Genomic DNA, 17,721 nt, shown 5'->3' with positions numbered 1-17,721 from the left:
CAATGAATTTAAGAAAAATACCAACATGTTGTTCCTGCTTCTGCTTGCTTAGGCCTTTGAGGCGTCAGGTGTGACTGCCGAAGTTCTCAAACAGCTCACAAAAGAGAGAGACGGCTTGCTTCAAGATAAGAATGAAGCTCAAGTTCAGCTGGAGGGTCTTCAAACTTCCAAACGGGGGATGGAGACGCAGGTAAATATCCTGGAATAGGACGATATATTGCTGAATCTATTTTTTTTAAAGAAACATTTAATGTCTGCTGTTCAGAATCTGAGAAAATTTGGACCTCCAAAGTGATCTGATTAATAGAAGAAAACTTGAATAGTTTTTAAAATCAGGGCCTCCAAATGTGCCAAAATCTTAGTCGTTGCATAGTTTGGGATTTTAATATACTGTAGTATTTTTTTCTTAAGTCCTCATATTTATTATCTTTCATCAAATTCTTATAGTAATTTTCATATTTTGTTCAGTATTCTTGTATTTTCATTTTTTGTTGGCTGTTTTCTACTTTGTATTTTGGCCTCCAATAAATATAATTTTGGTATAATATTTTCAGTTAGCTGATCTACTTTTCTATTTCTTTTCTATTGAATTTTTGTAAAATATTTTATTTTAATTTAGTGAACTTTTTTGTTTTTATTTCATTGTTATTTACCATATTTCTTTTCCAAATATTTTTTCTGCTATTTTTGTCTTGCGGTTTAATATAAAATGTTCTCTCTAAGCCTTTTGCATTAATTGTCTGTTAAGATTGATGCCTTAAAACAAGACCAATCAAAGTTCCAGCAGGAGCTGGCCACATCCAAAGAGCAGCTTCGTGAGGAAAGCCAAAAGACAGAGAGCCTCTCACGCCAAATGTGAGTATGTCCATCCACCCGTACATAACTTTGATTAGCATTTATAAGTGTTAATAACGCAAGTGTTTGTCTTTTTGCTCATCCTCAGCAATGAGCTTAAGGAGGCCATGTCAATCAAGTCATCTTCACTTCAGATGCTGCAAAATGAAAAGGAAGAGCTGACCAAGGATAAGAAGAAAAAGCACCATGACCAAAGTGAATTTATCAAGGTATGCTTCACTTTGGCTACTTCACGCTGCTGTTAGCACTAAATAATGCATTGGTTTTATAAAGTGGGTCTACCTAGCGTTTTTACCCGCATATAGGCCGTATTTGTAGCCCCCAAAAAATGACTGAATCGAGTTACTTCCTATATGAAAGAAAATGATTGTACATTTGTATTTATAAAATATAACAAAATGCATAATTTGATATTTTGCATTTACAAAGACAGGCATATTAACGTTCTTGATGATTATTGACCCTAATCTCAGATTTTGTTTTTGTTTTCAGCTTCAGGACGAGTACTCTAAACTCCAAGCACAGTTGAAAGCAGTGAAGCAAAGGTGTGCTAATAAGATATTTTTCATTAACCTTTGAAACCTTGGAAGAGCACTGAATAATGTTAATCAAATGGTTTTTTTTTTTTATTAATCCCGAGGCCTGCCATGTTATACCTACAGCTACTTCTTTGTTAATTTCAGCAAAATGTTGCATTTATCTGCTGTCCCCAAGAAAGACTTGCTGGGAATCAACAGGCCAAATAGAATTCCATTCCTTAAGTGTTATTTAATTATTTAATTTTTTGCTTTTGGTTGGGTGTACAGCGAGAGCACCTTGAAGGAAAGGGTGGACAAAGAAAAATCAGCATTGCACAAGTCCTCCCATAAAAATAGTGCCTTATTGTCGGAGAAGGTGCAGCAGATTGAAGCCCTGAAGGAAGAGGTGAGGTCAACTAAATATTTAGTACAACAATTTTACAACGACTATTATTTTACTATTATCAATGCTACTATTTTACGACCCCCCCCCCCCCCCCCCCGTGCTACTATTCTCCTTTTTTATTTGTCTATTGCCTTTCAGCTGGCTGTTGCGCGGGAGCAAAGTGCCTCATCCCAGACACTGCAGGCAGTCATCGATTCGTTGGAGCAGGACAAGGCTCAGCTGACAGAGCAAGTGGAAAAGCTAAAACTGGAGCTGGACACCACATCCTCTTCTGGTGCTTTTGACATGTTTTTGGAATGAATGTGGACATTGATGGACTTACTGATTGTGATATCCGCTCATGTGCTGTGTGCAGGTAATGCGGTTGTGAAACGAGGGAGGGACAAAGACACAGAGGCAGAGGTACATTTACTTTGTTGCATAGCCTTTATTTTCAGATTTTTTAAATTTATTTTCATACATACACACGTATGTGTACACAGACAGACAGACAGACAGACAGACAGACAGACAGACAGACAGACAGACAGAGACACGCACGCATACATACATGTATGTATGCGTGTGTACACATGTGTACACACATGCATACATGTATGTATGTATGTATGTATGTGTACACATGCATACATACATGTATGTATGTACACATGCATACATACATGCATGTGTGTACACATGCATACATACATGTATGCATGTGTGTACACATGCATACATACATGTATGCATGTGTGTACACATGCATACATACATGTATGCATGTGTGTACACATGCATGCATACATACATGTATGCATGTGTGTACACATGCATACATGTATGTATGCATGTGTACACACATGCATACATACATGTATGCATGTGTGTACACATGCATACATACATGTATGCATGTGTGTACACCTGCATACATACATGTATGCATGTGTGTACACCTGCATACATACATGTATGCATGTGTGTACACATGCATACATACATGTATGCATGTGTGTACACATGCATACATACATGTATGCATGTGTACACACATGCATACATACATGTATGCATGTGTACACACATGCATACATACATGTATGTGTACACATGCATCCATACAAGTATATATGTATGTATGTGTGTACACATGTATACATACAAGTATATATGTATGTATGTGTACACATGCATACATACATGTATGCATGTGTGTACACATGCATACATACATGTATGCATGTGTGTACACATGCATACATACATGTATGCATGTGTGTACACATGCATACATACAAGTATATATGTATGTATGTGTACACATGCATACATACAAGTATATATGTATGTATGTGTACACATGCATACATACAAGTATATATGTATGTATGTGTACACATGCATACATACATGTATGCATGTATGTGTACACATGCATACATACATGTATGCATGTGTGTGTACACACATGCATACATGTATGTATGCATGTGTGTACACATGCATACATACATGTATGCATGTGTGTACACATGCATACATACATGTATGCATGTGTGTACACATGCATGCATACATACATGTATGCATGTGTGTACACATGCATACATGTATGTATGCATGTGTACACACATGCATACATACATGTATGCATGTGTGTACACATGCATACATACATGTATGCATGTGTGTACACCTGCATACATACATGTATGCATGTGTGTACACCTGCATACATACATGTATGCATGTGTGTACACATGCATACATACATGTATGCATGTGTGTACACATGCATACATACATGTATGCATGTGTACACACATGCATACATACATGTATGCATGTGTACACACATGCATACATACATGTATGTGTACACATGCATCCATACAAGTATATATGTATGTATGTGTGTACACATGTATACATACAAGTATATATGTATGTATGTGTACACATGCATACATACATGTATGCATGTGTGTACACATGCATACATACATGTATGCATGTGTGTACACATGCATACATACATGTATGCATGTGTGTACACATGCATACATACAAGTATATATGTATGTATGTGTACACATGCATACATACAAGTATATATGTATGTATGTGTACACATGCATACATACAAGTATATATGTATGTATGTGTACACATGCATACATACATGTATGCATGTATGTGTACACATGCATACATACATGTATGCATGTGTGTGTACACACATGCATACATGTATGTATGCATGTGTGTACACATGCATACATACATGTATGCATGTGTGTACACATGCATACATACATGTATGCATGTGTGTACACATGCATGCATACATACATGTATGCATGTGTGTACACATGCATACATGTATGTATGCATGTGTACACACATGCATACATACATGTATGCATGTGTGTACACATGCATACATACATGTATGCATGTGTGTACACCTGCATACATACATGTATGCATGTGTGTACACCTGCATACATACATGTATGCATGTGTGTACACATGCATACATACATGTATGCATGTGTGTACACATGCATACATACATGTATGCATGTGTACACACATGCATACATACATGTATGCATGTGTACACACATGCATACATACATGTATGTGTACACATGCATCCATACAAGTATATATGTATGTATGTGTGTACACATGTATACATACAAGTATATATGTATGTATGTGTACACATGCATACATACATGTATGCATGTGTGTACACATGCATACATACATGTATGCATGTGTGTACACATGCATACATACATGTATGCATGTGTGTACACATGCATACATACAAGTATATATGTATGTATGTGTACACATGCATACATACAAGTATATATGTATGTATGTGTACACATGCATACATACAAGTATATATGTATGTATGTGTACACATGCATACATACATGTATGCATGTATGTGTACACATGCATACATACATGTATGCATGTGTGTGTACACACATGCATACATGTATGTATGCATGTGTGTACACATGCATACATACATGTATGCATGTGTGTACACATGCATACATACATGTATGCATGTGTGTACACATGCATGCATACATACATGTATGCATGTGTGTACACATGCATACATGTATGTATGCATGTGTACACACATGCATACATACATGTATGCATGTGTGTACACATGCATACATACATGTATGCATGTGTGTACACCTGCATACATACATGTATGCATGTGTGTACACCTGCATACATACATGTATGCATGTGTGTACACATGCATACATACATGTATGCATGTGTGTACACATGCATACATACATGTATGCATGTGTACACACATGCATACATACATGTATGCATGTGTACACACATGCATACATACATGTATGTGTACACATGCATCCATACAAGTATATATGTATGTATGTGTGTACACATGTATACATACAAGTATATATGTATGTATGTGTACACATGCATACATACATGTATGCATGTGTGTACACATGCATACATACATGTATGCATGTGTGTACACATGCATACATACATGTATGCATGTGTGTACACATGCATACATACAAGTATATATGTATGTATGTGTACACATGCATACATACAAGTATATATGTATGTATGTGTACACATGCATACATACAAGTATATATGTATGTATGTGTACACATGCATACATACATGTATGCATGTATGTGTACACATGCATACATACATGTATGCATGTATGTGTACACATGCATACATACATGTATGCATGTGTGTGTACACATGCATACATACATGTATGCATGTGTGTACACATGCATACATACATGTATGCATGTGTGTACACATGCATACATGCATGTATGCATGTGTGTACACATGCATACATACAAGTATATATGTATGTATGTGTACACATGCATACATACAAGTATATATGTATTTATGTGTACACATGCATACATACAAGTATATATGTATTTATGTGTACACATGCATACATACATGTATGCATGTGTGTACACCTGCATACATACATGTATGCATGTGTGTACACCTGCATACATACATGTATGCATGTGTGTACACATGCATACATGTATGTATGCAGGTGTACACACATGCATACATGTATGTATGCAGGTGTACACACATGCATACATGTATGTATGCAGGTGTACACACATGCATACATGTATGTATGCAGGTGTACACACATGCATACATGTATGTATGCAGGTGTACACACATGCATACATGTATGTATGCAGGTGTACACACATGCATACATGTATGTATGCAGGTGTACACACATGCATACATGTATGTATGCAGGTGTACACACATGCATACATGTATGTATGCAGGTGTACACACATGCATACATGTATGTATGCAGGTGTACACACATGCATACATGTATGTATGCAGGTGTACACACATGCATACATGTATGTATGCAGGTGTACACACATGCATACATGTATGTATGCAGGTGTACACACATGCATACATGTATGTATGCAGGTGTACACACATGCATACATGTATGTATGCATGTGTACACACATGCATACATGTATGTATGCAGGTGTACACATGCATACATATATACTTGTATGTATGCATGTGTACACATGCATACATATATACTTGTACGTATGCATGTGTACACATGCATACATATATACTTGTACGTATGCATGTGTACACATGCATACATATATACTTGTACGTATGCATGTGTACACATGCATACATATATACTTGTACGTATGCATGTGTACACATGCATACATATATACTTGTACGTATGCATGTGTACACATGCATACATATATACTTGTACGTATGCATGTGTACACATGCATACATATATACTTGTACGTATGCATGTGTACACATGCATACATATATACTTGTACGTATGCATGTGTACACATGCATACATATATACTTGTACGTATGCATGTGTACACATGCATACATATATACTTGTACGTATGCATGTGTACACATGCATACATATATACTTGTACGTATGCATGTGTACACATGCATACATATATACTTGTATGTATGCATGTGTACACATACATACATATATACTTGTATGTATGCATGTGTACACATACATACATATATACTTGTATGTATGCATGTGTACACAGGCATACATATATACTTGTATGTATGCATGTGTACACAGGCATACATATATACTTGTATGTATGCATGTGTACACACATGCATGCATACAAGTATGTATGCATGTGTGTACACATGCATACATACAAGTATGTATGCATGTGTGTACACATGCATACATACAAGTATGTATGCATGTGTGTACACATGCATACATACAAGTATGTATGCATGTGTGTACACATGCATACATACAAGTATGTATGCATGCATGTATGCATGCATGTGTACACATGCATACATACAAGTATGCATGCATGCATGTATGCATGCATGTGTACACATGCATACATACAAGTATGTATGCATGTGTACACATGCATACATACAAGTATGTATGCATGTGTGTACACGTGTACACACATGCATACATGTATGTGTGCATGTGTACACATACATACATACATACAAGTATGTATGCATGTGTGTCCACATACATACAAGTTTATATGTATGTATGTGTACACATGCATACATACAAGTATATACGTATGTGTACACATACATACAAGTATATACGTATGTGTACACATGCAAACATACAAGTATATATGTATGTATGTGTACACATGCATACATACAAGTATATATGTATGCATGTGTACACATGCATACATACAAGTATATATGTATGCATGTGTACACATGCATACATACAAGTATATATGTATGCATGTGTACACGCATACATACATGTATGTATGCATGTGTACACATGCATACATACATGTATGTATGCATGTGTACACATGCACACATACAAGTATATATGTATGCATGTGTACACATGCATACATACAAGTATATATGTATGCATGTGTACACACATACATACATGTATGTATGCATGTGTACACATATATACATACATGTATGTATGTATGCATGTGTACACATATATACATACATGTATGTATGCATGTGTACACATACATACATGTATGTGTACACATGCATACATACATGTATGTATGTGTACACATGCATACATACATGTATGTATGCATGTGTACACATGCATACATACATGTATGTATGCATGTGTACACATGCATACATACATGTATGTATGCATGTGTACACACATACATACATGTATGTATGCATGTGTACACACATACATACATGTATGTATGTATGTGTACACACATACATACATGTATGTTTGCATGTGTACACACATACATACATGTATGTTTGCATGTGTACACACATACATACATGTATGTTTGCATGTGTACACACATACATACATGTATGTTTGCATGTGTACACACATACATACATGTATGTTTGCATGTGTACACATACATACATGTATGTTTGCATGTGTACACACATACATACATGTATGTATGCATGTGTACACACATACATACATGTATGTATGCATGTGTACACACATACATACATGTATGTATGCATGTGTACACACATACATACATACATGTATGCATGTGTACACATGCATACATACATGTATGTATGCATGTGTACACATGCATACATACATGTATGTATATATGTGTACACATGCATACATACATGTATGTATATATGTGTACACATGCATACATACATGTATGTATATATGTGTACACATGCATACATACATGTATGTATATATGTGTACACATGCATACATACATGTATGTATATATGTGTACACATGCATACATACATGTATGTATATATGTGTACACATGCATACATACATGTATGTATATATGTGTACACATGCATACATACATGTATGTATATATGTGTACACATGCATACATACATGTATGTATATATGTGTACACATGCATACATACATGTATGTGTACACATGCATACATACATGTATGTATGTATGTGTACACATGCATACATACATGTATGTATGTATGTATGTGTACACATGCATACATACATGTATGTATGTGTACACATGCATACATACATGTATGTATGTATGTGTACACATGCATACATACATGTATGTATGTATGTATGTGTACACATGCATACATACATGTATGTATGTATGTGTACACATGCATACATACATGTATGTATGCATGTGTGCGTACCCACAGCAAAACATCTCTCCTCTAATCCCTAGTATTGTTTGACTTTTGAATCATTTTCATTTCTTTGTTGCAAGATTGACTTCCTGAATTCAGTCATCATTGATTTGCGGAAAAACAACTTGGACCTCAAGGACCAGTTGGAGAAAATAGCAGCGGCGGCACTCAACGGCAACAACGCCGACGAACAGGACGACGACGACGGGTCAGTTGCATACCGCTAACGCATTTACCTAGGCCTCTTTCTATTTTTTCGCCTGATTTTTCAAAGTTCGCCATTGTCAACAGAAAATGAGCAAACCAAAATAGTTAGAGATAGTGGATCTTGACATTACTGTAAACCTAAGTAGTAACCAATATTAGTTAACAAATTTATTGGATTAACCATAAAATGATCTCTGTTCACTTGGGCAGGGAGGAAAAGGACTCTGGCAAAAAGAAGAAGAAAAAGAAGATCGCCCCTCGACTTTACTGCGACATTTGCGAGTGCTTCGACCTGCATGACACGGAGGATTGCCCCGCGCAAGCCCAGCTGCCCGACTCTCCTCCACACACCGCGTACCACAACGTCAAGGGATCTGAGCGGCCGTACTGCGATATCTGCGAGGTCTTTGGCCACCGGAGCGAAGACTGCAACGACGATCGTACCTTCTGATATTATTTCAAAGCGATTTGAGGGCTAAACACGTCAACAGTTTTTTGCACAGCTTGTCACACTGATCACAAAAAGTTTAAGTGGCTACCTTGCTTCCTTCTGCTTGGACGCTTCGAGGGTCCCACTCAGAGAAACTGGAGGAGTTAGTGTGACTTTGGACAATTTTAATCTTGTGTGAATATTCCATCATAAATATATATAGAGATCTAAAAAGGAATCTTTAAAATGATTTCAGATGAAGAATGGAGTAACATTGTGATAATTGAGGAGTGAGCCATATTTAATTTTTCTATGCCTGGAAATACTTTTCTATCGGACTCGGATGGCGTGCATGCAGGCGCAACACTCGAAAGCACTTGTTTTGGGCTCTTTCTACCAAGATTTTTCTTACTAAATAAAAGTTATGGGTTGAAAAAGTGTCTTGCCTCAGGAATTTGCGGGTGTGAGCGGCGCCACCTCGGAAGCGTGCCGCCACTTTTTCAGCTCCAAGAACAACTCCACGGTGACTGTTTCAGGTTGGGTGGGCGAGTCGCCATCACGCTCCTCTCCTTTGCGCGACCCTGCAAAAAAAAAATGCTTCTTCCATAACTCAAACCAATTTCACAGTCTTTGCAAAGAGCATTACTACGTACTCTTATGTATTATCGAAGCGTTCACTTAAGTTTTAATCAAAAGCCTATGAGGATTTACGCGTCAAACTAATACTACACGCATCGGTTCCATTAAAAAGAAAGGATGGATTGGAGATATTTGAATATATATTGGATTGAGATCCGGACTGCTTACAGATTTTGTTGACTTGATCGGACTTATGGGATCTTGTAATTAATATAGTGACGAGGGAAATTACCTTTGGCAGTGGAAGGCTTCTTGTTTCCGGCACTCTTTCCGGCTTTCTTCTTGGAATCGTCCTTGGATTTGCTGTCCATACTGATGTTCTTCAAAGAACAACAACAACACATCCAACATTAAAAGTTCACTTTTCTCCTCTTGAAATCTTACTTTAACGTACAAAAGCACCGACTTACTCCGTCCATTACCGATGCGTCTTCCTCCGGAGGTTCTTTGTGCAGGGAGCCAAAGTCGCAGAGGATGTCCACTTTTTCATGTCCGTAGAGAAAGCTTTGCAGTGAAACGTGAGCGGACGCCATCGCCGTGGTCAAAGGCGGGTCCGGCACCAGCTCCACCACGGCTTTCTTTCGCTTGTCTTTGGATTTGGCCTGAAAAACAGTTAATGGTGATTGTGGTCACGACTGTGCATGTGAATGTTAGCTTGGCCATCACCTGCATTTTGTTTCCATAACACTAATAAGATGAAGTCCAACGGCAAAAAGTATCTTACTTGTTTCCCTTTCTTGTCCGTGGCGCCTTGACCGCCAGTGTCATCGGAAGCCTCCACGGGCCATGACAAGATCTGAAAATCAAAACAAAGCATTTATAAAGATGCTACCTTGTATATGGATAACATTTGAACTGAATGAGAAACCACACGTGTATTAGTATCAGGCTAGTTCTCGTATTTTTACACTTTCATTAAGTAATTGACTAGTTCTTTCCTAGTACATACACGCGTATGTATAAATGTAAGGATGTATATGGACAAATGACCATGTATAGTAAGACTTTTTTTCAAAAAAAAAATGACCATGTATAGTAAAGCTTTTTTCCTAAAAAAATGACCATGTATAGCAAGGCTTTTTTTTCTTTAAAAAATGACCATGCATAGTAAGGCTTATTTCTTTAAAAAATAGCCATGTATTAGAAGGCTTTTTAATTATACTTAAGGTGGAATAATTGGTACCTTTTCCTGCTCGATAAAAACTTGAAATCCCCGGTGAAGGAATTTCTTGAAACTGCTTAGGTCTCTGACGACGAATGTGAGCATTTCATCAAAGTCGATGTCATCTGCCCATGACTGAGATGACGTTCTGTGTCTTGAATCTATGAATCAAACATGAAAATGAGTGGCAACATTGGTTTCATTAAGTGTCAGACATATCAGTGAACGTGTTATTGTATGTGTGTTACTACCGGTGGAATGGAAGAGGTCTTGGTAGCCTTCATCCACAATGGACACAACAGTCTCCTTGTCATTCTTCTTGCCGAGTGTCTGGGTTTGTTCAGCTGCCTGGTCCTGTCCCTTCACTGTAGCTCCACCGACAACCTCCTGCAGACAATTTCATTTAGTGTCTGCGACTGAGTCAAGCAAACATTGGAAGTGGAATAGCGCTTAAAATACCCGGTAGGCGGTGGTCTGATGACTGAAGAACGTGTAGGAGACAAAGTAGCTGTAGCTGACCACCGGGAACTCGGGAGCGTCCGGTTCCTCGTCCAGCAACGGGTCCGGGACCCCCTGCAGCCGGCCCACACGGACTGTAGTCGATGCCCAGTCCACCAGAAGGTCTTATGCAAAACAAAAACTCAAGGTTAATCAAATAAATGAAAAATCAGAAAAACAATATTCAGAGTCTGAGTGATTGTTTTTGCTAATTTAAATCATTTTAGTGATGTCTTTTTGATCAACAATTTAACAAAACAATGTATTTACTTAAAAAAAAATATCCATCATTTAAAAAATGTGTCTATGTATAATGCAATTGCAGTTATCGCAGTTGCTCATAAATATTTTATGTTAATTAAATTATTAACAAATAAAATAACTGATGACTGTTGATTGACAGAGAGATAGACTGCATATTGATTATTATTATGAATTATAATCTCACGGGTCATCCTGGCCATCCCACGGTATCGATGTCGCTCCTCGGGGGCGATCCATGCCGCGTCCAGGTAGCAAAGGCGGGGTAGTGCATCGACAGCAAAGCCCGGGTACGAGGGCGCCAAGGTAAAGGGGTTGCCCTCCAGCACCAGGGTCCGTAGGCAGGGAAGTGTACCAAGGGCCTTGAGCAGAGGACGCTGCTCTCCAAAGTTGCACTCGCTCAGGTCCAGACACACCAGCTCAGGCCTTACACACATACAAAGACTGAGTTATTTTTGGGAACAACTATTGACCTTCCTGAATATGGTAATAGTATGTGCTAAACTATTTTGCAAAGATTAGAAAGTATCGCATAACAACTTATATTAGTGGTTAGTGGAGAACCCTTGCACAGAGGACTCATCATTTCTATACACAATATCATACCCCGCTTGACCATTACTGGCTGCAGATGATCACGTAACATTGCTTGGCCAATCAGTGCTGTGAGGAAATCTGTTTTTATTTTACACTAAAGTAGGGTTCAGTGAATGCGCATATGAAACTGGTGGGATCCGGTAGCTCCAACAAGGTTAAGAACCACTGCCTTATATAATGTTAATGTTATAAAGTTTATGTCCACCCACAGTTGAGTCATGTTTAACTTTGCACATATTCACATTTTAACGACAGAAACAGTTTGTTTTTAAAAAAAATTGAGGGATGTTTTGGATTCAACAAATAATGCAAGGGACCAATGTTGATGCGAGTTAAGGCACAACCATTGTCTTCCTGTGAGCTGTGCCACGTCTCGTGCGGATCCCAGGTAGTTGGCCGCCAAGCCCAAGTATTGAAGACGAGGTGGTGGCGAGATGGCGAGACGGCCCAGGGCACACAGTTGGTTGGCGCGTAGTTCCAGCACCTGACACATATTTTGCAAATAAACTTATTCCAAAACGCTTAGTTGAGCCTTAAGTCAAGCGAAAGAGAAAATAAGTTGCGGTCTTACCTATACTACAGTGATTTTAGCTATATGTGTTATTAGTTTATCGTGTGTTCTAGTTGGATCATTAAAATATTATTTGGGAGGCATAGTGATTAAGTTGACCTGAAGTCTAGTGTTCAATCCCGGAATGTGTAGAATTTGAAAGTTCCTGTGCTTGTGTGAGTTTTCTCAAGGTATACTAGTTTCTGCCCACATCCCAAAGACATGCGTGTTAAGATGATTGAATACTCCAAATTGTATCTGTCGCTGTCATCTATTTTTTTTTTTTTTTTTTTACAAAATACTTTGCTTAACTTTATCACAGGATTGTGAAAGTATGGTTAACACAGCCACGTCACAGTTCTGAGATCAAGGGTTTAATCCGTGTGTAGAGTTTGCATGTTCTCCATGTGGCTGGTGGGCTTTCCCCAGGAACTCTGCTTTTCTCCCACATTCCAAAAGATGCATAGTAGGTTATTTGAACACAATAAATTGCCCTTACAATTCAGTGTGAATGTAAATGGGTGTCTTGTCTGTGTGTGCCCTGCGATTGATTTTTGTCAGGTTTTTGTTTTTTTTCCCTCTTCCCGTGTGTGAACCGTCCTTGTGATGGCCCATTGAGTTCAGCTGTCATTTCCTGCTCGCTGCCTCTTGAGTAATATAGTGCATATTAAATCATTTTTATTAGTGCCGTCACATTAACTGCTAAGAGTGAGACGTGTGATTCTCTCAGGCACCCAAAGCTATCGTTTCCCCATCCCAGCCCCTTCTGAGCCAATCGCCCTCACCTTGAGCGTCCTGGGGAGGTTCTCGGCGGAGATCTCGCAGATGCGATTTGCACTGAGAACGAGTTCCTGCAGGTTGCAGAACTTCAGCAGGTATTTGTCCACCACCGAGACCTAAACAATTCAGGCAGAAAAGCATTATCAAAAAATGACATTCACATTCTCTTTGCACAACTGTAATCACATGGTCTGTAGTTTTATATGGTATAGTAGGTACTGCGGATCAATGGTTAGCACGTCGGCCTCACAGTGGGGGACCTGGGTTCAAATCCAGGTCGGTCCACCCGTGTGGAGTTTGCATGTTGTCCCCCGGGCCTGCGTGGGTTTTCTCCGGGTACTCACACATTCCAAAGACATGTACGGTAGGCTGATTGGGCAGTGTATATTGCCCCTAGGTATGAGTGGGTGTGAATGATTGTGCCTCGCAATTGAAATCGTGATAATTGCATGTGTAATTTCAGATGAATTTGTGACTAATGAAGCATTAATTGGCAGCACACGCACCCTGAACTCACATCCTTGTCAACAATGCGCAGCTTTCTGAAGTAGCTGCACACAAAGTCGGCGTCCAGTCGCTCGGGCTCCACCACGGCCGCGCGCTGGAGGGCGGCCGCCTGGGGGCTCCACGGCTCATCGTGGTGCCACGGCGAATGCGGGCAGCTGAGCAGGTCCAGTAGTGTGTCTGTATCCTCCGTAACGGTCTCCGCCTCTGTGCTGCCACCGCTGCCCTTCCGCTGTTAGAAGAAGGCAGATATTTGATCACTGTTGTTTCTTAATTTATCAAAAAAAATGTTTTAAAATTTGGAATTACACTGTCATTTTCCAATTTCAGAAAGGTATTTTGGAAAATTCCAGTCATGCTTTTACTTGATTGCAAAACAATTCATACGTGAAAATTCACTGGTCAAAATTCCATCGCAATGAATCAAGTTACTACACTTTAAGATGATTGTTATTTTTGTTCATCACTTCCAGTCCAAAAATTATACTTTAAAATTGTATTTAAAAGTATTTTTGGTTGAAACACTGTCTTTTAAGTGCATTGTCCTCAAATTGGATTTGTACACATTTTTCCGTCCACACATTCCCGTGTAGCAACTCACCCAGCTCCCTTTTCCACATGGAAACTGGTCAAGACACAGACGGCGAATGTGCTTGTCCAAAACGGCCGACAAAGCCATAGAGCTCATCATGTCCTCGCCGTTGACGTTTCTTTGCGTTCATCACCGCGCATTTGCCCAAATGTGTTTTGCAGTGAACACTGGAAAGCGCTTTAGTTTTTAGCTTTGTGGATAACGGTTGCCTGGCAACGGTGCTTTAATTCTCTACGATTGGGCGGGAGCAATGTCCCTCAAAGTGATTTGACGCATTCTATTGGTCGGCACATCATCACAGAAGAATTAAAGTTTGAAGTCAGGCCATGTGTGTCTCTAATATTTCCTTGGTCTGTTTGGTTTTTACCAAGAGAAGTTTCCTTGGGCACAAACTATATATATTGGATAACTGGTGGCTTGTTCCAATGTTGTGGCAAACATTAAAAATGGAGACAACACAACATACACAAGATACTTTGAAGTCCCTAATATTGTTAATCAAAATGAGTAATTATGATTGAGGGAGAAGACAAATTAAATTTGGTCATCCCAAAATACACAGATGACTTTATTTGAATGCTCTAAATATTAATAAATTAAAATGAACCACTCTGACTAGGACAACTGCCAGAGACATTTACTTAAATTTTAGTTGTTGTTGTTTTTTTTAAACCAATTTTTCAGCCATCTCTTAAATAACAGCTTATATTTAAACTCATAGTAATGGAATAAAGACAGACATGCAATAACTTTGGAAGAAATGAGGAGTTTGTAAAATGTAAGTAAGTTTAGGTTGCGAGTGAATGTCTTATTTTGAAACATTCTGCATGACAATTGATCACGTTTGTAAAGGATAATAATTACTACAATAAGAATACATGAATAATCAACACAAATACATGGACATGACATTTTGGGCCGTAAAAAAAAACATTGCACTTTATATTAGGAAATTATGGAACACATGCATATAATAGCAACTTACCAAAATTTACAAACTTTTTCGCCTCAATCTTTCTAAAAACTTCCCGGTTAATATCGTTTGTTGAAGTGGTGGCCGTTAATGACTGCTATTGTCCTTTAAATTGATATTTCTTCTTTGTTATCTTAGTTTTTTGTCTGAATTTGGCGAAGAGGTTTGAAGGATTTCATCCCACGATGACTTAGCTGCTCACCGCTAATTACACACAACGAGAAAATCACCTGGATCTGTAATTAGGTTGGTTGCCAGATGTCCCTTGAAAAACGTAATCTTGCCCTATTATTAATGAATTATTAATTTTCAATCTTACAAGGGACGCGCTTATTCCCGTATTATAACAAAAGTTGGAAATCTGGCCCGTCATGTAGAAGGAACGAACTGTTAGTTTAAAAAAAGTCAGCCAAAATTAGTCTCCGCCTCTCTCTATTTTTGACCAATGAGCATATGAGTATGACAACGCCAATACGAAATCCCACTCATCTCATTGGTAGAGAGAGATACGTACGCTTTTCATGAAGATAACACTATGCCACCATGGATGACTAGAAAATAATGCAGCATGGAAGTTGTTTTTTTAAATACATTTTTTACTTACAAGATTATGTTTGCATACGTATTTAATCATAATATTACGTATTTTTGAGTAGTTATAGTAATATAATTGGTGAAAATGTAAAAAAAAGAATTCATATAAATTACAATTTGCTGAGCAGAGTATATATGAAGCAAGATACCTATGTCGTATTATCTATCATATTATCATAGTATTTTTTCTAAGGCCCTTTAAAGACGCTTACATGATTGGTCAGGGGACTGGTGAGTTGAAGTAATGGGAAAAAAAGCATTAAGTATATTAACTTAATAAATTAATAAAACATCCTTCTTTGCTGCATTTTTTATTTGTTCATGTTGTTGTCCACAATCTTACTGTCAAATGACCGTACCTCCACCAGAGATGAGCAGGATTTCTATTGTTATTGTCATACTTGCATGCTCATTATTTAAAAAAAAAAAGGCCATGGGGGAATACATTTGGCTGCATATTCTTAAAAATCACCATAGCAGTAGTATTGAAAAGGCTCATTTAAAAAAATAAATTTAAAAGAAAGATGTACCATCCTTTTTTTAATTATCGGTACCAGTCCGCAAACCGGCATTTGGGGAACTCGTTTTTTTGTTATTATGGTGCCGTAGCTAGGGAATAAGGATTTTTACTGTCACAACTTAATTGCCATAAATGTCATGTAAGACGACAGCTATACAACAGTACTATATCCATAAAATATATCACGACTCATTTTTAAATGACTAAAAATAGTCCCTTGTGCGATAGATACTGAATGTCAGATATAATCTGAATACATCTACAAAAATGACAGGGTTACCGTTAAATTAGATCTAAAATATTCATTACCGTTTCCTTGTTGGCCTTTTTTTTCCCAATGCAG

The 17,721-nt window shown here is 38.0% G+C and overlaps 2 protein-coding genes across 3 annotated transcripts in view; one reads left to right on the top strand and one right to left on the bottom strand.

The window, feature by feature from the left end:
- Positions 1-10,147, top strand: part of clip1a (CAP-GLY domain containing linker protein 1a) — a 29,741-nt gene extending 19,594 nt beyond the window's left edge. The window contains exons 16-24 of the mRNA XM_077714664.1: positions 53-190; positions 749-855; positions 944-1,064; positions 1,348-1,400; positions 1,662-1,779; positions 1,918-2,053; positions 2,135-2,181; positions 9,152-9,279; positions 9,489-10,147. Coding sequence (XP_077570790.1) covers positions 53-190; positions 749-855; positions 944-1,064; positions 1,348-1,400; positions 1,662-1,779; positions 1,918-2,053; positions 2,135-2,181; positions 9,152-9,279; positions 9,489-9,729 — 1,089 coding nt within the window. The 3' untranslated portion in view covers positions 9,730-10,147. The remainder of the gene's footprint in view (positions 1-52; positions 191-748; positions 856-943; positions 1,065-1,347; positions 1,401-1,661; positions 1,780-1,917; positions 2,054-2,134; positions 2,182-9,151; positions 9,280-9,488) is intronic.
- LOC144195204 (leucine-rich repeat-containing protein 43-like) lies at positions 9,879-15,495 on the bottom strand. 2 transcript variants are annotated; one of them, XM_077714661.1, is made up of 12 exons: positions 15,301-15,495; positions 14,713-14,931; positions 14,201-14,311; positions 13,210-13,349; positions 12,456-12,694; positions 11,969-12,132; positions 11,761-11,896; positions 11,531-11,670; positions 11,072-11,143; positions 10,758-10,949; positions 10,580-10,667; positions 9,879-10,289 (listed from the first exon to the last, which is right to left on the bottom strand). In XM_077714661.1, exons 1-12 carry the CDS (start codon positions 15,388-15,390, stop codon positions 10,156-10,158), a joined length of 1,725 nt encoding a protein of 574 aa, XP_077570787.1. In that variant the 5' UTR covers positions 15,391-15,495; the 3' UTR covers positions 9,879-10,155. The 2 variants fall into 2 exon arrangements, with proteins under 2 accessions (XP_077570787.1, XP_077570789.1); XM_077714663.1 differs by having other exon boundaries at positions 10,770-10,949.
- Positions 15,496-17,721: the final 2,226 nt, after the last annotated feature.

Source organism: Stigmatopora nigra, chromosome 4, assembly GCF_051989575.1.
Source record: "Stigmatopora nigra isolate UIUO_SnigA chromosome 4, RoL_Snig_1.1, whole genome shotgun sequence".
Classification (NCBI taxonomy): Eukaryota; Metazoa; Chordata; class Actinopteri; order Syngnathiformes; family Syngnathidae; genus Stigmatopora; species Stigmatopora nigra.
The sequence above is the reverse complement of the archived record's forward strand: the minus strand, read 5'-3'. Positions and strand labels throughout refer to the sequence as shown.